General features: G+C 40.7%; 1 protein-coding gene across 1 annotated transcript; it reads left to right on the top strand.

Annotated features, from left to right (window-relative positions):
- The first annotated feature begins 320 nt into the window (after positions 1-320).
- Positions 321-1,884, top strand: LOC121393381. Its single transcript, XM_041561826.1, has 2 exons — positions 321-1,580; positions 1,780-1,884. Exon 1 carries the CDS (start codon positions 414-416, stop codon positions 1,482-1,484), a length of 1,071 nt encoding a protein of 356 aa, XP_041417760.1. The 5' UTR covers positions 321-413; the 3' UTR covers positions 1,485-1,580; positions 1,780-1,884.
- The last annotated feature ends 21,491 nt before the right edge of the window (positions 1,885-23,375 follow it).

Here is a 23,375-nt window from a genome sequence, read left to right as displayed (position 1 = left end):
CAGAATTACTTGTAAAAATGAATGAAATACAGAATCTACCATTGGATGTCCAGCTTGTAAGCATAGACATACAGAGCCTGTATACATCTATACCACAGAATGAGGGGTTAAGGGTGGTGGAAGAAGCCCTTTTAGAAACTAATCTCTCTCCACACCTCATATACTTTATACTTGATTCCCTTACAATGGTACTACAAAGAAATTACTTCAGGTTTGCTGGAGAGTTTTACTGGCAACGCCAGGGCACGTCCATGGGTGCTGCGGTAGCACCCTCTTTTGCCAATTTGTTTGTGTACCATTTAGAGAAAACCTTATTCTTAGAAAGTCGCTTTAAGCGGTACATATACCAATATTATAGATATGTCGATGATGTCTTGATTCTGTGGAAAGGCCCCCTAGATATCTTCCATGAAATGGTAAATGAAGCAAACAAGGCACATAACACCATTAAATTTACATTGGAAGTAGGAGGTAAAACGCTGAATTTTTTGGATGTACACCTTGAAATTGTGGAGGGCCAAGTATGCACCAGCCTGTATCGTAAGGAGACTGACAGGAACAATGTCTTACATGCTAACAGCTTTCACGCACCAAATATAATTAAGGCTATCCCTAGAGGGCAGTTCCTACGGGCTCGTAGGATATCCTCAAACACAGGGAGCCTGATTAGTGCCACGGAAACACTGAGAGGAAGGTTTCTAGATAGAGGCTATAATCGCAAGCAAATACATAATTGTATACAAGAGACTAACAAAGTCGATAGAAAAGACCTTTTAATGTATAAAACCAAAAAAGAAGAGAAAAAGAGTTTACCATTTGTTTCTACATATGGGTCACATAGTAAAGCCATAGAAAAAATTGTGTTAAAATATTGGCCCATTATCCAGCAGGATAGAACAATAGGGAAGTGTTACCCTAATAATCCTATGTTTAGCTATAAAAGGGGCGAGTGCATACGGGACATATTATGCCCATCTGAAATTGACCCCCCAAAGAGCAGCACACAAAGATTTTTGGGAAAACCTAAAAAGGGAACATTTGCTTGCCTTAATTGTGTGTGTTGCGCATCTATTATCAAGGGAGATAGGGTTAATCACCCCTTATATGGCACCCCCTTGTTTTTAAAAAATTATGCAACATGCGACACATGCAACGTAGTCTACCTACTTAAATGCCCGTGTGGAATGGCATACGTAGGGCAAACTGCTAGGCAAATAAAAATACGGATTAAGGAACATCGAGGGTATATCCGAAATTATAAAAAAGACACCTACACAGATACAGCAGTTGCGAGGCACTTCGCAGAAATGAAACACAATGTCAATCAGTTGAAATGGCTTGTTCTAGAAGTAGTGCAAAACCCTCCTAGGGGAGGGGATGTGAAAACCAAATTGTTACAACGGGAAATGTACTGGATTAAGAAACTAAACACTATGAATCCAAAAGGCTTGAATGAGTCTTGGAGCGTAAAAAGTTTCTTATAAAAAGTTCTTTATAAACGGTCCTAATATGTGCATTACTCTTCTCTTCCAGATATTGATCAGTATTAATAGCCAAGATATGTTTGAAAACTTCTAATGGTAACGTATGGGCTCAATAAATTTGTTAAACATATATATAATAAACCAATGGCATTTAAGGCCTAGTAATTTTTCGTACTAATGGAACTCTGTTGTTAAGAATTTGTGATGAAAAGAGGGCTTGGTAGGCTTTTTTAGGCAGTACTAAACCTGGATAATAAATTGTTTTTTATTCCCTATGATATTTTTATCTTCACAGTCACTGTTTTTCCTACTTCCACCTTAAAGACTTATCGCAAAAAGTAAAGACACACAACAGACACCATTGAAACGCTTCAAAAGACTTTATTTGTACCAAACAAAAATCTGTATTGGACATTGTCACGCTTCAGTATGTTTTTCTAAATAATTTTTTCACTAATCTTTTAGGCAAGGGTTAATAATTGGAAAGTTCGTTTCCATTATATTGTGTCAATTCCTGTCTAACACCTTTTAAGTAATGATGCACTGATTGTCTCCACACTTGACAAAGAGCCTTCTATGGTTCGAAACATGTAGTGTTGGCAAATAAACACTGATGATTTAGCAGTTAATCCTGCCTCAGCGCCTATCTTCTTGTGTTCTATTTTTTGGTGGATACCAACAAATGTCATCTTCATATACTGATAATGCCTCAAAGAGAAAAGTTATTTGAGCAGTGATATTTACGGAACAGAAATTCTAAATTCGAGAAACAATAGCTCTAGCAAAAATTATTTGAGAAACAGAATTAGTAATTCTTGTAGATGAAATAATGTAGTGATGAGTGAATAATTTTTTACTTTTTTCTCACTCAAAATGCATTAGTCAATGGGTGTTTTTTCTTGTGGCCACTTTTTTATCTTGCTGACTTTTTGTCCAAATGCATTAAAGTCAATGGGTGTTTTTTCACAAGCCTTCTCTCACTCCAAATGCATTAAAGTGCTTTTTCTTATGGCAAATTTTTTGTCTCTGCGACATTTTTGTCTTGACAACTCTTTGTTGTGGCAAATTTTTGCCTCAGTTTTGTGTAAAAATTTTCAGATGGCAAAATGCTGAATTTCACTACAAATCCATGCTTGACAAAGAAATTTGCTCATCACTAGAGATAAGGTGAAACAAATCCAGAATGCTTCTAAAACCCTACAACAAGAAAGAAAATGTGATAAATCTCAAGCAACTTTTCTGAGTGATTTCTGAGTGTAACCCTGAGGAAGTGTCGTTTACCTAGACACGAAACGCGTAGGTTTGCACAGCACACCCACTGAAATTGTAACTCCGCACTGTGTGTAATAATAAAGCCGGATTGATATTAAACAGTGGTATTCCTTCCGTTGAATGGCCGGCGCTGCTAGCGAGGAATCTATAGTGTGATGATTGCATTTTTTGCCAGCTTATTTTCTTGACATGTTAAAACATGATTTTAAATTTTAATAAATCAACCCTTAGTGTATACTTAGCTAAATTATATGTGAAAACATATTAAAACAAGAGGCAAGGTGGAGTCTTCCTAAATGAGTATCCCAGATGCTACTGAAAGTTTGAATAAAAAAATACTCCATCTCAAACCTGCCATTGAAACGTTACATTGAGTGACTGAATAAACATGCAGGGGTTCTCCCCGTTACACTGGCTTTTGTGTTTGGCATCCTTTCTATTTATACATATTGGGAGAGGCGCCGACCCCTCCAACCAAACACAGGCCATTCGCTTATTGGCAGGGCCGGATTTATATAGTGGGCGCCCCTAGGCCCACTGCCATTCGTCACCCCTGTCCCCTCCCCTTTATTCGTGCAAATTTTCATCATCTGTACCGGAGCAATGGGGATTGGCGCATTGGAAATTTAAAAAAATTATTGTATCCCCAGTGTTTTTGAACCAATGTGGGTGTGGTTGGGCAGCATGCCGCCCCCTAAAATCCTGTCACCCTAAGCTCGGCCTAGATGGCCTTTCCACAAATCTGGGCCTGCTCATTGGAGAGGATTGGGGAAATAGGATAACTTGTATATTACATGTAGAAGTCAGTGGCAGATGTCCCTTTTACAATTGTAAGATATCATGTGCTGAGTTTTATACAATAATCCGATTAATTCATGGTTTTCGGGCAATAATCCGAAAGGTTTTTAGGCATCAAATAAAAAAAAATCAAGTATTTTCCCCGTACCAGATTGTTTTGAGTAGATTTATTGATAATTTATTGATAATCTAAAAATGTGGATGGCAGTTTGTTCAAAGAAAATTGAGAAGAAATTTAAGAAAATTGTGAGAAATTTTTGGATTTTTGTAACCAACCCCTCACTAGGAAATCATGTAAACATTCACAAACCAAAACTAGTTTGGATAAAGTACAGGGTACTGTTTTATTATGGGAGACAACCTTTCTGTAATTTGGAGGTTTCTGCATAACAGGTTTCCAGATAATGGATCCCATACCTGTACTTGATCAAATGCATTTTTTTCACATAACAGTTCATGGCACCTTTGTTGGTAGCATCCCAGCGCCAACAGCCTTTATAACCCCAGGCTGTAAACATTAATATTATAAACTGATAAACATTAATATTATAAACATGGTTTATTTTTATTTATTTTCGAACCTTCTTTACAAGTCACAATTTACCCAGACATGTCGGCAAATTAGCTACACATTTTCACCCTGAATATTCATAAATTACAAATTAGCAATATGTTTAAAACACTGAATCCTCAAGTCACTAAATCCCTCTACCAGCTGTTACTTTTGATTAGAAACTTTGTGTTCTGACACTTATAATCTTGTTTTTCACAAAATATTACTGAGAATTGTGATCTTAAAACCTTTGGCAGACACACAATAGCTGAAAAGTGCATTCATTAGCAGCACTTGGGGAGGTACATGTATCAAAAGGTCGAATTTGGAATTCATGTGAGTTTTTAAAAACTCTCCTAAACACCCATAAATTCGAAATCTGACCAAAATGTATTTAAAAGAATCAAATTTTTCAAACTCAGATGAATTAAATTGACCCGAAAACTCGAATCGAATTTGTATCGAATTCTATTCGAATTTAAAAAAACTTAATTCAAACATTACTCGAATGTAGGGGGGTAACAACTTCAAATTGATTCCTTGACGTCTCCCATTGACTTAAACATCAATTCGGCATGTTTTAGGTGACAAATAGTTGAATTTGAGGGCCAGAGTATGATAAATATCGAAAATCGAGTTTGAATTAAAAAAAAAAAAAACTTGAATCGAATTTGAATAACTATGTAAAACTTTCTTAATTGATTTAAGTTAAAAAGGGAAATCTTTACATTAGGAGCATTTATTTATAGAATGAGTATTTTAGTGCGATAAAAAATTGCATTACATAAAATTGTAATAATATTACCTGTGCGGCAGTCCTCCGCCACACCATCGGCGGGGATGCCCGCCGCGTGGTTCTGTGGCGCCGGATCCAGTGCCATCTTGATCTCTAGGGCACGCGTGGCACGCCTGCGCGCCTCTTAAAGGTACAGGCGCACTGGCGCGATTACGCCAGCTCGCATTGGCGCACGTTTTGGCGCAAAATTTGAATGTATTTCAGGCCCATTCATACTCCCAGCCAGTGCCCGTGATAGAACTTGTTTCTAGTGGTTCCTGAGCCTTGTGCGTTGATCTGTTCCGAATCTAGTCTGTTTGATTACCCGTGTTTGACCCAGCCTGTTCCTGACTATTCTGCATTTTGTATCCTGACCCTGCCTGCCTACGACAACTCTTCCTGCTTAACCCCTTGATTGACAACCCGGTTTGACCCTAGCCTGCCTGACGATTCTTGATATCTGCCTGCATCGACCTTGCCTGTCTGACGATTCTCTTGCCTGCTCCATTTGTACCGTGACCTTCGGCCCAAAAGACTCTGCTAACAGCCGTGCCCCTTCGCCAGCCAGAACATCTTGCCTTGCACCCCTCGTTAAGTCCAGGTGGCACCCAAGTAAGCTGAGGGCTCCTCCCGAAGCCCAACGGTGGTCACACTACTGGTGAAGCCGAGCCGAGACCAGGGTACTTGGCATTTGTTCTGGTATCGGGTGCCGGCCGTGACAAAAATAAATTGATGCAGAAATAGAAACATATATTGGGGGTTATTCTAAAAGGGATTCTCAGAAGTTTAACTCTAAATCCCCACTGGCATTTTTTTTTCTTGGACTTTTGCCTTTGCATGAACTCAAGAGAAACCTTGGAATGTATGCAAAATCTACTGTATGCTCTCTCTATAGTTACACACACTTGAGAATACTATGCACCAGACCACTGGCCCAGTGTAAGAATTTGTGTAATTTTTATATCTTACTTTCATCTATTATTTTGCCGTTAATAAATCATTCTGCTCCATAATATTACCCGTGTTATACAGCACTTAGGCTACTAACTGCTAGCCACTCATCTGCGGCTGAGCCTGACAAATATTATATTATAGGTCAAAACGCACAAAAGAAAAAAGGAGGGGTATTTGTCTAAATAAAAAAGTTAGCTATAGTTATGAAGCACCAATGCAAGATTTCGACAAAAGCTTCCCTGTACAAGATAATACAATATAGTATTAGCAAAAAAATGTCCAGATTGAAAGAACTTCACGTCTGATCCAACTTCATCAAATTGAAATCTCCCCGTTACAGTCTGTAAAGGCTCCAGATGGCACTGAGATCATTTGTAAGTATTTGCAAATAATAAACATTATACAGATAATGAAATGGGAGGAAACGAGATTCAGAAAAATCTGTTACAAAATGAATATCAAATTGCTGTCATTACAAGTTTCTGTAAACTGATTGTTCCGTCCTTAGCACAATGCTGCCGAATCCTTCTTTCAGCAAGGCATGAATCTCTAAGTAGCCCAACAAATAATGAAAATAATGCACATTGTGTTTTCTTGGTATTTTTATACCTGAAAATCTGAATCCATTGTGAACTATAATAGACAAGAAATTGCAATACTGAATGCATTTTTTTCTTTACAAAGTCTGCATAAATAGGACAACTGTGAAATATAAGCTCCATGTGCTCCACTTGGTTACTGGTTTAATGTTCAGCTGTTTCACACTAGTGTTTGATGAGCAAATCTGTCCCGTTTTGCAGAAGAATGAGTGAAACAGTGAAAAAAAAATGCGAAATGCCTAAAAATTTGCTAAGCGCATTGAAGTTCATAGGCGTCAAAATATTTTTTATGGGCGAAAATTTTTCTCACTCCAAATGCATTAAAGTAAATGGTCATTTTTTCTTATGGCGACTTTTTTGTTTTGCCAACTTTTTTTATCTCAGTAACTTTTTTGCCACAGCTAAATTTTTGGCAATAAATTTTTACTGTGGTTTTACGAAAAAATTTGCAGATGGCAAAGTGTGAAACTTTGCCACAAACCCATGCCTGATGAAAAAAAGCATCACTAGTTACAATGAATTCAAGTAGTTTTGTTCTTTGCAGTTTTGAGTTTAATCTTATATATATATATATATATATATATATATATATATATATATATATATATATATATATATATATATATATATATATATATATATATATATATATATATATATATATATATATATATACATACAGTATATATAAAATTATTTGAGTTACATGACAGGATTAAAGTTCAAGTTTAAGTCAACTGCTGAACAAGAATGTAGAAGAACTGATATAAAAATGCCACTAAATGCCACTACTTGCTTTCAGCTTATACATCTGGTTCTGTAGCTCTTGACATCAGCTCCAATTATATGAGGAACTCTGCTGAGTGAAATAATATCCAACTTACTGAAAAGAAGATTAACTTTTAAAACATTTATTTCAAGAAACTTCTGTAATCGTGCTCAATTTCCATGTAGAAACCACATTTATACACTGCCACACTGTTAAACAACAACATGAAAGATAGATTCTGCAATGATACCAGTGTACAGATGTGGTGGTCTTCATAATGGAGCACAACTAAAGCACACTATATTGGTCTTAAACAGATAAGGATGGAAATACTATTTTTAAATAAAAAAAACTCACCATAACTGCTTTGTAGGTCTAATTATAATCCTGATGAAGGACGCACTTTACTAGGATTGGAAAAAAATCTACCCTTGACTTTTTAGATCTTAATTTACACTCTTTTTATTTGAAAATATTACCAGGGAAGGCAGGTTTATCAAAAGTCAATTCATTTTTATTTTTTAAAAAATATGGGGAGGGACTCTAAAATTCACAAATCTTGATTGTTAGTGTAACCCTTTGATTGTTAGTGTAACCCTTTCCTTACCACACTTTTTGTAGAATTGGATCACACTCTCTTAAACAGCAATTAACTTTTTGCAATCCAGGGCCCTAAACTCACTTGTCTTATGAAAGATAATGGGAACTGGGTTTTACAGTGCTTCCACCTAGTGAGCACCGAGGATAACACCTCAGGGGAATTCGACTAGGAAAATAAAACACACAGTTTGCATTAAACCATAAGAAACTTTATACAAAGAATAAAGGAAAGAATTGGTTAAACAGTGCAATGCAATAATATTCCTACACTGTGGAAATGTGGTTCTGTCTAGTTAGTAACTAGCACAGTCTCTCTCCACTCCGGGTGGATAACACAGTTCAGTTCACATGAAATGTCCCTTTTCCCAGAGTTCTTTATTCGCCAGGTAGTGCTACCTGCCCCAATGTAAAGTTACCTCTGCTAGGCTGTAGCTCCTACATGGCAGGCTCACTAGAAACACCTGTCCTCACACCGGGGACACACCTTCTAGGCTGAAACTCAGATCTGTTCAGCTGAGCACAAAAGCACAAAACACAGTTTCACTTAGTACTGCAGCTCTGTCACATTAAATGCTGCACTCTCCCTCATGTCTCTCTCAACCTCTTTCTGGCTCTGACTGCTGCTGCAGCAGGGGCTCCTTTATCAGCTCTGTCTGTAACCCGGTGCATTTGGCTTCAAAGTCAGGCATTCCCCTGGGTCCTCCTCCTCTCCCAGGAATGCACTGGGATGCCCAGCCAATCTGATGACTAGCTAGCCTGTAACCGGGTTGGATGATGTCACTAACAGAAAAACAGGGGAAGGACTTGTCTGATCCCCTACATTAGCTAATTCATGAAAAAGCTGAATCCAAAAACTTTATTCACTTGAACACAGTGTGACTTTTCATTTTACAGTCTAATCACTAGTGATGAGCAATTCTGTCAAAAACAATTGTGAAACACATTGAAGTTAATAGGCGCAACAATTATTTACTGTACATGCACATTCATTTTTTCTCACTCAAAATGCATTAAAGTCAATAGGCTTTTTTGAGGCGACTCTTTTGTCTTGCCAACAATTTTGTGGTGACTTTTCATTGGTGCAGTGAAAATGATTGCGTTGGATTTTTGCCGCAGTTGAAAAAAGTCACTCCTCACTACAACTTTTAGCTGCTGATTTTTATAAGTTTTTTTCAGTTCAGTTGTTTCCAGATTGTTCCCCAGAAATAACAACTTTTTAAAATTAATTTCCATTATTTTTTTTTTATTTTTTTTTTCAAAACCTACCGTAAGTTTAAAGTTTAATGTCCCTGTCTCTGGTGTTTCAGTCTGGCAGCTCAGTAATTCAGGTGCAGACTAGAGATGTCGCGAACTGTTCGCCGGCGAACTTGTTCGCACGAACATCGGGTGTTCGCGCTCGCCGGAAGTTCGCGAACGTCGCGCGACGTTCGCCATTTTGGGTTCGCCATTGTTGGCGCTTTTTTTTGCCCTCTCACCCCAGACCAGCAGGTACATGGCAGCCAATCAGGAAGCTCTCCCCTGGACCACTCCCCTTCCCTATAAAAACCGAAGCCCTGCAGCGTTTTTTCACTCTGCCTGTGTGTGCTGAAGAGATAGTGTAGGGAGAGAGCTGCTGCCTGTTAGTGATTTCAGGGACAGTTGAAAGTTTGCTGGCTAGTAATCGTTTTGATACTGCTCTGTTATTGGAGGGACAGAAGTCTGCAGGGGTTTGAGGGACATTTAAGCTTAGGTAGCTTTGCTGGCTAGTAATCTACCTTCTACTGCAGTGCTCTGTATGTAGCTGCAGTGGGCAGCTGTCCTGCTTCTGATCTCATCTGCTGACTGCTGCAATAACAGTAGTCCTTGTAAGGACTGCTTTTATTTATTTTTTTGTTGTTTTACTACTACTACTACTACTACTATAAGAGCCCAGTGCTATTAGTCTAGCAGTGTTAGGGAGTGGGACTGGTGTTCTAATCTGCTGCTCCTAGTAGTTCAGCAGCACCAACTTTAATTTTTTTTTTTTAATATTCATTTTTTTTTTATTTTACTTTTTTTTATTTTACTACCGCTGTAGTAGTGTATAAGTTGACCTTTTAGGCATTATTTGCCCTGTAGGCATTATTTGCACACTGTTTTCTTCAACCCGCCATCTAGCTGTGTGACCTTGTTCACATTCTGTCTAAATATCCATAATATTACCGTCTCCAGAAAAAACACCGGAGTGACTTTTTTCAAGCAGCCATAATATATTTTACGTAATCCGTATCCACCACTGTAGTAGTGTATACGTTGACATTGTAGGCATTATTTGCACACTGTTTTCTTCAACCCGCCATCTAGCTGTGTGACCTTGTTCACATTCTGTCTAAATATCCATAATATTACCGTCTCCAGAAAAAACACCGGAGTGACTTTTTTCAAGCAGCATTTATATATTTTACGTAATCCGTATCCACCGCTGTAGTAGTGTATACGTTGACCTTGTAGGCATTATTTGCACACTGTTTTCTTCAACCCGCCATCTAGCTGTGTGACCTTGTTCACATTCTGTCTAAATATCCATAATATTACAGTCTCCAGAAAAAACACCGGAGTGACTTTTTTCAAGCAGCCATAATATATTTTACGTAATCCGTATCCACCGCTGTAGTAGTGTATACGTTGGCCTTGTAGGCATTATTTGCACACTGTTTTCTTCAACCCGCCATCTAGCTGTGTGAGCTTGTTCACATTTTGTCTAAATATTGATAATATTATCGTCTCTAGAAAAACCACTTGAGTTACTTTTTTTCAAGCAGCATTCATATATTTTACGTAATCCGTATCCACCGCTGTAGTAGTGTATACGTTGACCTTGTAGGCATTATTTGCACACTGTTTTCTTCAACCCGCCATCTAGCTGTGTGAGCTTGTTCACATTTTGTCTAAATATTGATAATATTATCGTCTCTAGAAAAACCACTTGAGTTACTTTTTTTCAAGCAGCATTCATATATTTTACGTAATCCGTATCCACCGCTGTAGTAGTGTATACGTTGACCTTGTAGGCATTATTTGCACACTGTTTTCTTCAACCCGCCATCTAGCTGTGTGTATTATCGTTTCCAGAAAAACCAACTGAGTTTTTGTTGTTGTTGTTGTTTTTTTAAAAATAATGCCAGGCAAAGGCAGGCCGCCACGCAGAGGCCGTGCTAGGGGCCGTGCTGCTATGCAATCCTGTGGCCCTAGCAAATTGCCCAGTTTTAAAAAGCCAATGACCCTGAACTCCCAAAATGCTGAAGAGGTAGTTGACTGGCTTACACAGCACACCCCATCCTCTACCGTTTCTAACTTTACCACAACATCCTCCTCATCCTCCACTGCTATGGCCACCCCACGTAACACTTCCTCCACCACCGGTGCCCCTTCTTCACTGGGGTCAGAGGAGTTATTTTCCCATGAGTTTCTTGAACTGAGTAATGCGCAACCATTATTGCCAGAAGAAGATGAAGGAGATGAGGACCTTACACCAGATTTAATTCTGGCAGAGAACACGATAGAGATGGACATAATGAGTGATGAGGAGGAGGTCCCCGCTGCTGCTTCCTTCTGTGATGTGTCAGAAGAAATTGATGCATCTGAGGAGAATGATGATGAGGAGATTGATGTTTTGTGGGTGCCTAGTAGAAGAGAGCAAGAGGAGGGTAGTTCAGATGGAGAGACGGAGAGTCAGAGAGGCAGTAGGAGAATAAGACTTAGAAGAAGCAGGGAGGACAGCCCGCAGGGATCAGTAGGGCAACAACATGTATCGGCACCTGTGTTCAGCCGGCCAACGCACCCGCCATTGCCGCCAATGCCGCCAACTTCTACTGTTACCGCCAGATCGCACACTTCCAAAAAGTCAGCAGTGTGGGATTTTTTTAATGTGTGTGCCTCTGACAAAAGCATTGTAATTTGCAATGAGTGCAGTCAGAAACTGAGCCTTGGTAAGCCCAACAGCCACATAGGTACAACTTCTATGCGAAGGCACATGAGCGGCAAGCACAAAGCACTTTGGGAGCAACACCTCAAAGGCAACAGGCAAACTAAAAGCCACACTCCTTCTGGTCCAGCATCTTACTGCTCTACCTCTGCTCTCCTTGACCCGTCTGAACCACCCTCCACTCCGCCTTCCACCTTGACCACCTGTTCCCATTCCCAGTCATCTGCCACCAGCCAAGTTTCTGTGAAGGCCATGTTTGAGCGTAAGAAGCCAATGTCTGACTGTCACCCCCTTGCCCGGCGTCTGACAGCTGGCTTGTCTGCACTCTTAGCCCGCCAGCTTTTACCATACCAGCTGGTGGACTCTGAGGCCTTCCGCAAATTTGTAGCAATTGGGACACCGCAGTGGAAGGTACCCAGCCGCAATTTTTTTTCTAAAAAGGGAATACCACACCTGTACCAACATGTGCAGAGCCAAGTTACCGCATCTCTGTCACTTAGTGTTGGGCCAAAGGTCCATATGACTACTGACGCATGGTCCTCCAAGCATGGTCAGGGCAGGTATGTCACCTACACTGCCCACTGGGTGAACTTGGTAATGGCTGGGAAGCAGGGAATGGGTAGCTCAACAACAACAGTGGAGTTGGTGTCACCGCCACGGATTGCACGCGGTTCTGCCACCACCTCTACTCCTCCATCGCTCTCTACCTCGTCTTCTTCTTACTCTGCTGCTGGGTCCTCCTTCTCCTCCTCCACACCTGTGCACCCCCAGCTCCCCCTAGGCTATTCGACGTGCCAGGTGCGCCGTTGTCACGCTGTCTTGGGGATGACGTGCCTGGAAAGCAAAAACCATACCGGATCTGTACTCCTGTCATCTCTGCAGTCACAGGCCGATCGGTGGCTGACCCCACACCAACTGCAGATCGGAAAAGTGGTGTGTGACAATGGAAGCAATCTGTTGGCAGCGTTGAGACTAGGCAATTTAACACATGTGCCCTGCATGGCACATGTGTTAAATTTAATAGTCCAACGTTTTGTCTCCAAGTACCCAGGATTCCAGGACGTTCTCACCCAGTCCAGAAAGGTGTCGGCCCATTTCAGACGTTCCTACACAGCCATGGCACGCCTTGCTGACATTCAGCAGCGCTACAACATGCCAGTCAGGCATTTGATTTCTGACAGCCAGACTCGCTGGAATTCAACGCTCCTTATGTTGGAACGTCTGCTGCAACAACAAAGGGCCGTCAACGAGTACCTTTTTGAACTGGGTGGTAGGACTGGATCTGCACAGCTGGGGATTTTTTTCCCCCGTTACTGGGTGCTTATGCGCGATGCCTGCAGGCTCATGCGACCTTTTGAAGAGGTGACAAATAGGGTCAGTCGCACCGAAGGCACCATCAGCAACCTAATACCCTTCGCTTTCTTCCTGGAGCGTGCCGTGCGACGAGTGACAGATGAGGCTGTAGACCAGCGTGACGAGGAGCTGGAAGCGCACGATTTCTGGTCGGAATCACCAGAACGAACCCAGGCACCTGCTGCAACGCAGGGAGAGGTGCCAGAAGTGGAGTCAGAGGAGGAAGGTGGCTTTGTGGAGGAGGAGGAGGAGGACCAACAGGAGCAGGCTTCCCAGGGGGCTAGTGGTGACCTTTTGGGGACCCCTAGTCTTGTACGTGGCTGGGGGGAGGAGACCGTGGATGATGCAGTCCTTGATAATGAGGAAGCGGAGATGGATAGCTCTGCATCCAACCTTGTGAGAATGGGGTCTTTCATGCTGTCATGCCTGTTGAAGGACCCCCGTATCAAGAGGCTTAAGGAGAAGGACCTGTACTGGGTCGCAACGCTACTAGACCCTCGGTACAAGCATAAAGTGTCAGAAATGTTACCAACATACCACAAGTCCGAAAAGATGCGGCATTTACAAACCAGCCTGCAAAACATGTTGTACAATGCTTTTAAGGGTGATGTCACTTCAGGAACTCATCAACATTCCAGGGGCAGAGGTGCCAGTAATCCTGCCACGAGCACACCTGCAAGGACAAAGCCCTTTGGCCAGTCTGTAACGTCAGACATGCAAATGTTTTTCTGTCCAAGGCAGCGCCACAACCCTTCTGGATCCACCCTCAAAGAACGCCTCGACCGGCAGGTAGCGGACTACCTGGCATTAACTGCAGATATCGACACTCTGAGGAGCGATGAACCCCTGGACTACTGGGTGCGCAGGCTTGATCTGTGGCCAGAGCTGTCACAATTTGCCATGAACCTCTTGTCTTGCCCAGCCTCAAGTGTGCTCTCAGAAAGGACCTTCAGTGCAGCAGGAGGGATTGTAACTGAGAAGAGAACTCGCCTAGGTCACAAAAGTGTCGATTACCTGACCTTTATTAAAATGAATGAGGGGTGGATCTCGGAGGGTTACTGCACGCCGGAAGACTTGTTCTGACTTCTATGCAGCTGTCCTTCTCTTCAAGCCTCATGACTCCACACACAGCTGTCCTTTAGCGTCCTCCTCCTCCCTCCGCCACCGTTACAAACTAGGGTGCAAACCCTACTGGTTTAATTTTTTCTGGCCTCTGTGCTTCAGTGGCTGCAACCAAAAAACTGGGCAAACAATGTCTACAAGGTCAACGTATGGCAAAAAATGACTATTTTCAGCATTTATATGGCATATTTTTTCTGGCAACTGTGCTTCAGTGGCTGCGTCCAAAAAAATGCATATTTTCTGCATTTATATGGCATAATTTTTCTGGCCTCTGTGCTTCAGTGGCTGCAACCAAAAAAATTTATATTTTCAGCATTTATATGGCATAATTTTTCTGGCCTCTGTGCTTCAGTGGCTGCAACCAAAAAAAATGCATATTTTCAGCATTTATATGGCATATTTTTTCTGGCAACTGTGCTTCAGTGGCTGCGACCAAAAAAACTGGGCAAACAATGCCTACAAGGTCAACGTATGGCAAAAAATGACTATTTTCAGCATTTATATGGCATATTTTTTCTGGCAACTGTGCTTCAGTGGCTGCAACCAAAAAAACTGGGCAAACAATGTCTACAAGGTCAACGTATGGCGAAAAATTACTATTTTCAGCATTTATATGGCATATTTTTTATGGCAACTGTGCTTCAGTGGCTGCGTCCAAAAAAACTGGGCAAACAATGCCTACAAGGTCAACGTATGGCAGTTGTTTAAAGAGAACAGTAGATTACTAGCCAGCAAAGCTACCTAAGCTAAAATGTCCCTCAAATCCCTGCAGACTTCTGTCCCTCCAATACAGAGCAGTATCAAGCAGATTACTAGCCAGCAAACTTACTATCATCTGTCCCTGAAATCACTAACAGCTCTCCCCCTACACTATCTCTTCCAAGCACACACAGGCAGATTTTTCAGATACATTTTTGCCCTTGATCCCCCTCTGGCATGCCACTGTCCAGGTCGTTGCACCCTTTAAACAACTTTAAAATCATTTTTCTGGCCAGAAATGTCTTTTCTAGATGTTAAAGTTCGCCTTCCCATTGAAGTCTATGGGGTTCGCGAACCGTTCGCGAACCGCTCGCATTTTTGCGCAAGTTCGCGAATATGTTCGCGAACTTTTTTTCCGACGTTCGCTACATCCCTAGTGCAGACTCTGGCAATTTTGCAACATTTAGTTGATACATTTCTTAGCTCCTCTCTGGAGTATTAGCAACTATTGTATCAAGTCTAACAGCTGCCTGTAATGAAACCCAGAGATTCTGCTCAGCAGGGACAAAGATAAGAAATGTATCAGCTAAATGACCCCCCTTCTAGAGCTTTGGAAGGTGACAAATTACACTTTACACTTCAATATTAGAAAAACAGTGACACATAGAAAACAGAAAGTAATTCGAAAAAGTGATTATTTCTGGTGATCTATCAGAAAACAACTAGTTTAAAAGCGAACAACCACTTTAATAAATACCAAAAAAGGTTGGGGAGCCATGCAAGTAAAAACATTTCCTGGGGGGTTGTGAAACAAGGACTGCAATTGACAATTTGGTATGCCTATTGTTCTTTCCACCAATAGGGAGCTTTGTTTCACTGTGTACTTGGTCTTTATCATTTTAAAACTTGTCTCCAAGTCAGAAATTAAAAAAAAATAAGTCACTGGGACCAACACCAAAGGTCATTTGATGCTCATAACAGATCACTGGTATAAACACACAATTTACACATCCAGCCTTCCAGAATTCAACTGAGGTTTAAGCGGTGTGAAAAGTGGAAATCTTAATCACTTTCTGTACCAACAGACAGAGTTACTGATAACATTGCCCTAATCCTAATTCTAACCTGTGTGCAACTGTCCCAGTTTGGGAGAACCTTATACTGTGTTCTTCTCTTCCCTGACCCATTTTAATTAAGTATATTGCTCTAGAAATCTTTGATCTGTGGTACATCAAACAAGAAGAGACAATAATCTTCATTTCTGGTTCTCTGGTTTCTGAGTTCCCATTAAGTAATTTCTTGTAGTATATTTTCCCATATACATAGGATCTTACAAATAGTAAGAGCTTGAGTACACTTAGTTATAATTGCATTTTTGTATTATAAAAATAAAATTTAAGATACTTTTAGAAGACAAGATCATTCTTTAAAAAGTTCAGATTTAAATGTTTCTAGATGAGTTTGCTGCAATATATACACTTAAGGAATGTGAAATTAAATTTCAATACAGCTTGTGCAGTCAAGATAAATTTCTGAGCGTTTGCAAGCTGCAAGATAGATATTTTATGCGATTTTGTAAATAGCTAGAATAACCTGTGGCTATTTAATTGAATTATTTACAGTAGAAAACTATCTCAGGGTTTGATTTTACATCTCATCTTATTATGCTGTGAGTTCATACCATTCTTTATTGAAGACGCTTTCTTATTACTTTAAAGTTAAGACGATTGATCACAGAAGAAATGTTTGATGTTTTGCACAAACTCAGTAAAATATTCAACAAAATGTGGCATTGAAGAAAAATATAGTAAAATTATCTGATCATTTTGCCATTTGCTTTTCAGCCAAATACTGAAGCAATGTTTTGAGGCGGTAATGAGAAAGGCTTTGACAGATAAAAATGGTTTAATTTGTATCGTTTCACTTTGTGTAAATCCTAGAGTATTACAAAGTCTTTATAAACACGAGCAATTGCAAATACAATAACACACACGCGGCTTTGTGCCTTGCTGTATTCATCAGTAGCCTTACATGCAGAAAACTTGGCACCTTATGGAAATTTATAGGAGAACCATTTAGATGTACAAATATAGAAATCTAAAATTCAATTATATGTTTAAGAAATTTAATAGCTGACAATAAAATTAAAATTAACTTGGTGAGGGTGATTTACAGATTTGCAATATTTATTTCAAATCTCTAATGAAATCAAAACTCTATCATGTTTATTTTCTCATAGTTGATTGCATAAAATCTTTGTAGAGACAAATGATTTGCAACTTTTAGACGGTTCTTCTCTATTAAAACTCGACTTTTTGTCACATTAAAAAAAAAAAAAATAGAGCGAACTCCCAGACCCGAATGCCTTTAATTTACCAAAAATGTTGTCGATAAAATCGTTGTGACAAAAACAAGTGTCAATTTATCAAGCTGTGGTCCTGAAAAACTCTAATTTATCAGATTATCTAACAAAAACAAGCACAAACAGCCTGAAACTATCAAGAATCCTGAATTGGGATGGAAGAATTTGACCCAATCTATGGACGTAATTTTTGTGATGAAACTTGGCGAAAATTTTTGCTCATTACTAATCCTGAAGGTAAAAAACATGTTCCAATTGTGGGACCATCTGCCAAATTTCGAGGTGTAGTAAATAGACCAATTACCTGCAAATTGTTTTTTAAAATGAAACACTTGTCTTGAATATCTTGATTTGCAGGAAAAAAAAATTGACTTCTTGCTATCTGGTTGCTAGGGTCCTATTTAACAAACTGGCACTGGTTTGAATACCATACTGGATGATTTAAGAAAATCATTCTGTAAAAAACAATTGCTAATTAATAAAAAATTCTAGTAACAATTAAGTCTTTTTTCTTTCTTACTGATCTTCAGACCCAAATACTGTAGGTCCTTAATTCAATTCCATCCAGGACAATGTTCACAAGGAATTGTATGTTTACATCAGTACCATGTGGGTTTCCACTTAATCCTCCCATAAACTCCATTGTAATTTGGATCTTTATACTTTGTCTACTATCAAATAATGTAAATATTAAATAAACCCAGTTATTATTATTAAAGAGTGGATTATTGGATTAGTGGATTATCTGGATAAAATGGAGTCTATGGGATACAGCCCTTCCATAAATCAGAGCTTTCTGGATAACTGATCCCATACATGTACGGTAAAACTAAAGTAATAATCCTACAACTACTAAAGGAAGACAAATGTGAAGCGCATGTGATGGCGTGTAGGATCACATGTAGGAAAGAGTGGTAGCTAGATGATAATGGGGAGTCATGAAAAAAGGACTCTCATACCCTGACTACATTGCAATGAAGGAGGAGGGAGCTGTAAATGGACTCTTATCATGGTATAGTCTTTGGCATGCAATTCATTCATCAATTTTTTTGTGATTGGATTATCATAGTGTACATGTAAATCTTAGAATTTTACAATTTAAATATGCCACTGTGGATAGAATTATCATTATATTGAAAGAACTTTTCATATAATTGTAAGCCTATCGACACCCCTTCTATTGTGTCGCCCTCCACAATTAGCACTTACCTGATGGAATGGGACAAACATGAGCCACTTCTCAGTGGTATTGGGAGAGACTGGGTACTTAATACTTATTAGCGCAGTGTCTCCACCTAGTGGGATTTGGGAATGCACCTACGGGTGGCCCCACTAGGAACATAGTAATAAACCACACAGTATTTTTAATTAAATGTTTATCTAAAATAAAAGGAACAGCAGCTAATACAAACAGCACTACTTACAGGTGGCAATAGGGCCTCACAATCTAACTAAGCAGGCAAAACTGTCTGGATAACTAAAAGAATGTAAAGTTCTTTACGGCCCATGGGCAGTTACCTATAGCAACCTATCAGTGATTAGCTGTTTAAAGCCAGCTGCAAGTAAACCAATGAATTCAGCAATTTGATTGGTTGCCATGAATTACTGCCATGAATGCAGCAATTTGATTGGTTGCCATGAATTACTGCCCATGGGCAAATTTGCACTGTGTTGATAAATTACCCCATGTAACGGCGTCCAAAAAGGGCGACCCCTTGCTTCTCCATGTGGATCCTGCTGGTCGCAGCGCTATGACGCCAGCGTCTTCCCGCCTGCCGATTGGTCAGAACTTGCGCCGGCGTCTAAACGCCGGTGTCTGGACGCCAGTGTCAGCGTCATGACGCCATTGCGCCCAAACTTTGGCGCCAATCCTGGCCTATATAAAGCCTTCTGGACACTGCAGACATTGCCCAAGTATAGGTTTAACTTCGTGTATTCCTGGGTGTGATTCCTGTGTACCAACCTTGCCTGTTATTTCGGATTGACCCTTCGCTGCCTGGATTGAACTATTGCCTGGACTTTGACTACTCTCTTGCCTCACCCTTCTGATACCGCGAACTTTGGTTAACTACCTGCCTCCTCCTTGGTCCGCACTCCAACTGTGCCTTCTGGCCCTTATAACTAAATCTTCAAGCACTTCTTTAAGGTACTGTCTCTTTAAACAAGATACTCACTCCAAATGTCTCTTTGGATGATTCTCACAGATCCTTCAGTGAGTCCAGCACTTGCAGCACTGCAGTGCAACTAACAGCCCCTTTGGATTTGGTGACAATCTCTGTCACTCCAGGCACAGTATTTGAGGTTCCTGGGCCAGTCTTATCCTAATATTGGCTTTTGGTGGGGCCTTCAAGCTCTCTGGGCCCACCAGCAGTTCCTTTTCCTCTCTCTGTCGACTGCATGGTTCTTTCTGCCAGGCTTTTCTCTGCTAGGTTCTGCTACTTCCTCTTCCTGTTGGCCCCTCCCCAACTATGTGTAACTTTCTGCAGCACTGAGATCACTGAGTAGCCAGTTGCTAGGTAATATCTTACAACACACAGACACAGACTTTGTGCCAGCTGCCTTACAGAGATAAGGGCAAGGATTTTGCACTAATTTACTGAATAATTATAATATTATTCACAGCACTCACTTTTTTTTATAAATACATTCAATATCCTTGGCAATGAAAATATGAATGAAGGCTATACCCTGACTTTGCACTTTGCACCTGTTGAAACATTGTTATCTCCTTTTAGGAATAGAGATGTCGCGAACTGTTCGCCGGCGAACTTGTTCGCGCGAACATCGGGTGTTCGCGCTCGCCGGAAGTTCGCGAACGTCGCGCGACGTTCGCCATTTTGGGTTCGCCATTGTTGGCGCTTTTTTTTGCCCTCTCACCCCAGACCAGCAGGTACATGGCAGCCAATCAGGAAGCTCTCCCCTGGACCACTCCCCTTCCCTATAAAAAACCGAAGCCCTGCAGCGTTTTTTCACTCTGCCTGTGTGTGCTGAAGAGATAGTGTAGGGAGAGAGCTGCTGCCTGTTAGTGATTTCAGGGACAGTTGAAAGTTTGCTGGCTAGTAATCGTTTTGATACTGCTCTGTTATTGGAGGGACAGAAGTCTGCAGGGGTTTGAGGGACATTTAAGCTTAGGTAGCTTTGCTGGCTAGTAATCTACCTTCTACTGCAGTGCTCTGTATGTAGCTGCAGTGGGCAGCTGTCCTGCTTCTGATCTCATCTGCTGACTGCTGCAATAGCAATAGTCCTTGTAAGGACTGCTTTTATTTATTTTTTTGTTGTTTTACTACTACTACTACTACTACTACTACTACTACTACTATAAGAGCCCAGTGCTATTAGTCTAGCAGTGTTGGGGAGTGGGACTGGTGTGCTAATCTGCTGCTCCTAGTAGTTCAGCAGCACCAACTTTAATTTTTTTTTTTTAATATTCATTCTTTTTTTATTTAACTTTTTTTTATTTTACTATCGCTGTAGTAGTGTATAAGTTGACCTTTTAGGCATTATTTGCCCTGTAGGCATTTTTTGCCCAGTGTGTTATTCAACCAACTGCTATCTAGCTGTGTGCCCGTGTTCACATTCTGTCTAAATATCCATAATATTACCGTCTCCAGAAAAAACACCGGAGTGACTTTTTTCAAGCAGCCATAATAAATTTTACGTAATCCGTATCCATCGCTGTAGTAGTGTATAAGTTGACCTTTTAGGCATTATTTGCCCTGTAGGCATTTTTTGCCCAGTGTGTTATTCAACCAACTGCTATCTAGCTGTGTGCCCGTGTTCACATTCTGTCTAAATATCCATAATATTACCGTCTCCAGAAAAAACACCGGAGTGACTTTTTTCAAGCAGCCATAATAAATTTTACGTAATCCGTATCCATCGCTGTAGTAGTGTATAAGTTGACCTTTTAGGCATTATTTGCCCTGTAGGCATTTTTTGCCCAGTGTGTTATTCAACCAACTGTTATCTAGCTGTGTGACCGTGTTCACATTCTGTCTAAATATCCATAATATTACCGTCTCCAGAAAAAACACCGGAGTGACTTTTTTCAAGCAGCCATAATAAATTTTACGTAATCCGTATCCATCGCTGTAGTAGTGTATAAGTTGACCTTTTAGGCATTATTTGCCCTGTAGGCATTTTTTGCCCAGTGTGTTATTCAACCAACTGTTATCTAGCTGTGTGACCGTGTTCACATTCTGTCTAAATATCCATAATATTACCGTCTCCAGAAAAAACACCGGAGTGACTTTTTTTCAAGCAGCATTCTTATATTTTACGTAATCCGTATCCACCGCTGTGTATACGTTGACCTTGTAGGCATTATTTGCCCTGTAGGCATTTTTGCCCAGTGTGTTATTCAACCAACTGCTATCTAGCTGTGTGCCCGTGTTCACATTCTGTCTAAATATCCATAATATTACCGTCTCCAGAAAAAACACCGGAGTGACTTTTTTTCAAGCAGCATTCTTATATTTTACGTAATCCGTATCCACCGCTGTGTATACGTTGACCTTGTAGGCATTATTTGCCCTGTAGGCATTTTTTGCCCAGTGTGTTATTCAACCAACTGCTATCTAGCTGTGTGCCCGTGTTCACATTCTGTCTAAATATCCATAATATTACCGTCTCCAGAAAAAACACCGGAGTGACTTTTTTTCAAGCAGCATTCTTATATTTTACGTAATCCGTATCCACCGCTGTGTATACGTTGACCTTGTAGGCATTATTTGCCCTGTAGGCATTTTTTGCCCAGTGTGTTATTCAACCAACTGCTATCTAGCTGTGTGCCCGTGTTCACATTCTGTCTAAATATCCATAATATTACCGTCTCCAGAAAAAACACCGGAGTGACTTTTTTCAAGCAGCATTCTTATATTTTACGTAATCCGTATCCACCGCTGTGTATACGTTGACCTTGTAGGCATTATTTGCACAGTGTTTTCTTCAAACCGCCATCTAGCTGTGTGAGCTTGTTCACATTTTGTCTAAATATTGATAATATTATCGTCTCTAGAAAAACCACTTGAGTTACTTTTTTTCAAGCAGCATTCATATATTTTACGTAATCCGTATCCACCGCTGTGTATACGTTGACCTTGTAGGCATTATTTGCACACTGTTTTTCTTCAAACTGCCATCTAGCTGTGTGTATTATCGTTTCCAGAAAAACCAACTGAGTTTTTGTTGTTGTTGTTTTTTTAAAAATAATGCCAGGCAAAGGCAGGCCGCCACGCAGAGGCCGTGCTAGGGGCCGTGCTGCTATGCAATCCTGTGGCCCTAGCAAATTGCCCAGTTTTAAAAAGCCAATGACCCTGAACTCCCAAAATGCTGAAGAGGTAGTTGACTGGCTTACACAGCACACCCCATCCTCTACCGTTTCTAACTTTACCACAACATCCTCCTCATCCTCCACTGCTATGGCCACCCACGTAACACTTCCTCCACCACCGGTGCCCCCTTCTTCACTGGGGTCAGAGGAGTTATTTTCCCATGAGTTTCTTGAACTGAGTAATGCGCAACCATTATTGCCAGAAGAAGATGAAGGAGATGAGGACCTTACACCAGATTTAATTCTGGCAGAGAACACGATAGAGATGGACATAATGAGTGATGAGGAGGAGGTCCCCGCTGCTGCTTCCTTCTGTGATGTGTCAGAAGAAATTGATGCATCTGAGGAGAATGATGATGAGGAGATTGATGTTTTGTGGGTGCCTAGTAGAAGAGAGCAAGAGGAGGGTAGTTCAGATGGAGAGACGGAGAGTCAGAGAGGCAGTAGGAGAATAAGACCTAGAAGAAGCAGGGAGGACAGCCCGCAGGGATCAGTAGGGCAACAACATGTATCGGCACCTGTGTTCAGCCGGCCAACGCACCCGCCATTGCCGCCCAATACCGCCAACTCCGCCAACTTCTACTGTTACCGCCAGATCGCACACTTCCAAAAAGTCAGCAGTGTGGGATTTTTTTAATGTGTGTGCCTCTGACAAAAGCATTGTAATTTGCAATGAGTGCAGTCAGAAACTGAGCCTTGGTAAGCCCAACAGCCACATAGGTACAACTTCTATGCGAAGGCACATGAGCGGCAAGCACAA

This window comes from Xenopus laevis, chromosome 4S (genome assembly GCF_017654675.1).
Source record: "Xenopus laevis strain J_2021 chromosome 4S, Xenopus_laevis_v10.1, whole genome shotgun sequence".
Classification (NCBI taxonomy): domain Eukaryota; kingdom Metazoa; phylum Chordata; class Amphibia; order Anura; family Pipidae; genus Xenopus; species Xenopus laevis.
This window is presented reverse-complemented; position numbering and strand designations above follow the sequence as displayed.

Excerpts from the sequence above, each read along its gene's own strand:
- LOC121393381 (XM_041561826.1), top strand. The coding sequence starts at position 414 with ATGGTAAATGAAGCAAACAAGGCACATAACACCATTAAATTTACATTG.